General features: G+C 58.7%; 1 protein-coding gene across 1 annotated transcript in view; it reads right to left on the bottom strand.

Moving 5' to 3' along the window:
• PPP1R37 (protein phosphatase 1 regulatory subunit 37) overlaps positions 1-2,046 on the bottom strand; it is a gene marked incomplete at its 5' end in the record, with an annotated part of 56,795 nt that extends 54,749 nt beyond the window's left edge. The window contains 1 exon segment of the mRNA XM_014583010.1: positions 1,889-2,046. Coding sequence (XP_014438496.1) covers positions 1,889-2,046 — 158 coding nt within the window.
• Between the last annotated feature and the right edge of the window lie 205 nt (positions 2,047-2,251).

Raw genomic sequence — 2,251 nt, 5'->3', positions numbered from 1 at the left:
CCTTCCCCCCCTGGCCGCTCCCCCCCCGCCCCTCAAAAAAGTAAAAAAAAAAAAAAACTGCCTAGATAACAGCTGCTATTTATGTGGCAAGAATTTACAAGGACTATCTTGTTTAATCCTCACAACTACCCCATGGTAAAATTAGCACCTCCATCTGCAGAGAAAGAAACAGGAGGCTCAGAGAGGGAAAATGGCTCACAGGAAGCCAAGCTTTCCTGGGAACCTGCAAGCCAGCGACTGTCCCGCTCCCACCTGCGCCAAACTCCACCTGCCCTCACTACTGACCTCCAGCCCACGGCTGACCTTCCTCCCTGCGCTCACTGCTGCCCCACACGGACCACCATCTCCTCCCCTTTCCTGGAAGCTTCAAAGCTGCCACATTGAGACCCCAGCCCAGGAACCAGCTCTATCCTGGCCCCCAAAAGACCAACACTGCCTGCAAACAATTAAGCACAACTTCCTGAAGCTCACCCGGGTCGATGGCTTTCCACACTCCAGTCCACTGCGTGCTCCCCTGAGCCCTGCAGCATGGGCACTGCCACCCCTTTAGAGGGAAACTGGGGTTCAGGAGTTAGGTAACAGCCAAGGTCACGGGGAGGGAAGGGCCAAGGCAGTTTCTGACCTGGGGCTCTGCCTTTCCAGGTCTGTCCCCTTCCCACTCTTACTCCACGGGCTGGATACCATGCGACGGCCAAGCCCACTATTCCCTTCCTCAGCACCGGTGCCCTCAGGCCCTCCAACCCAAACTGCCCACCTATGACAGGCATAGAGCCCGAAGACTTGGCGGCCTCCCAATGCCAAGAGCCTTAAATTACCCACCGTCGCTTTGACGCCGATCGGCCAAACTAGCATTTATGGCGGGCTCCCTGTGTGTCCAGTTTCCATGTTTTCCACTCTACATCAAAGCCACCAACTCCCACAGACTGGCCACAGTTCCTCCCCTTCCCGTGGGCCACCGCACCAGCCTCTATGGAACCCTGGCCTGCCTGGTCCCTCTTCCCAGGCTTCACCCCAGCAGGACTGACAGACCTCAGCACAGAAACAGGCTCAACACCATCCCTGTCCGGGGCGGGGGAGGGGGGGGCTTTCTGCTGCCCCAGCGGGATGTGCCCAGTGGAGCCCTCCTGCTCCCTTTCAGCGCCCACATGGCCAAACCTCGGGGGAGGCAGCAATCCACAGACTTGTCTCCCCCCAACACCCCAAACCACCAAACTTCTACATTCTCACCTCCTACTGACCGGCAAGTCCGATTCCCAGCTTAGTAACATCCCTCAACGCTTTCTCAAGGGGGAGGAACAGGACCCTTCTGTTGTCAGTTCCAGAAGGTCTTCCCAGACTCAAAGACAGACAAAGGGAGTTTTACCCTTGACTCCTTCTGGACACCAGGACTGATCAACTCCCCTACAGTCACAGTCCAGGTGTATTCCTCCCCCTTTCATCTAAGAAAGGGCGCACCATGACCAGCCCTGCCCGGCCCGCGGACCAGCAACTGAACCTCTTCCCATTCTCAGGTGCCCAAACACCTCCACCTGCTCTTCGGAGGCCAAGCTGGACCCTCTATTCCTCGAACTTTCCTGGAGAGAACTATGAGTTCAAAGGCTGCCACCTTCCCAATCTCACAAACCGCCAAACTTTCCTTCCTTGCCCCTCCATTTAAATCCTGAAACGATCACCCCTCAGCGTCCCTGGGAGTGGGGGGTGGACAGCACAAACCAGCCACCTGTCCCCCTCTCAACCCTACAGCCCTTTCTTAATAACCTCCGGCTCTAAACGGAAGACTAACTCCTCCGGCCGTCGTTAGGTGCAGCTGACTGCGCGCCACCTCCGTGCGGGGCCCCGCACCCGCCCCTGCGCGCGCCCGCCCCGCTCCGCCCCCGCCGTTGCTCACCGTGTCTCCAGGGGTCTTTGGGCTCCACGGCTCCGGACACAATATCCTCGTCAGACGGGAACGTGACGTGCTTGGCTGCAGCTTTGAGGCGCCCATCGGCTGGGGGCGACGCGGGGCTGGAAGACCCGGCCTCGGCAGGGGCCTCCTCGGCGTCGCCGAAAGGCTGGCGAGCCCGCCTCGTATCAAAAAAGACTAAAAATCGATGTATGTTAGTTACACGGAGAGTTGTCTCGAGGGTGACGTGAAGGGAGGAACCAACGGCAGAAAAGGCCACGGAAACAAGAGCCGTGAGCAGCGAATCTGCAGAGCCGGAACTGCAGAATATGGGGGGCGGGGCGAGACGGACGCCGTCTCCCGCAGCAG

The sequence above is a fragment of the Tupaia chinensis genome, unplaced genomic scaffold, assembly GCF_000334495.1.
Source record: "Tupaia chinensis unplaced genomic scaffold, TupChi_1.0 Scaffold000067_1, whole genome shotgun sequence".
Taxonomy (NCBI): Eukaryota; Metazoa; Chordata; class Mammalia; order Scandentia; family Tupaiidae; genus Tupaia; species Tupaia belangeri.
This window is presented reverse-complemented; position numbering and strand designations above follow the sequence as displayed.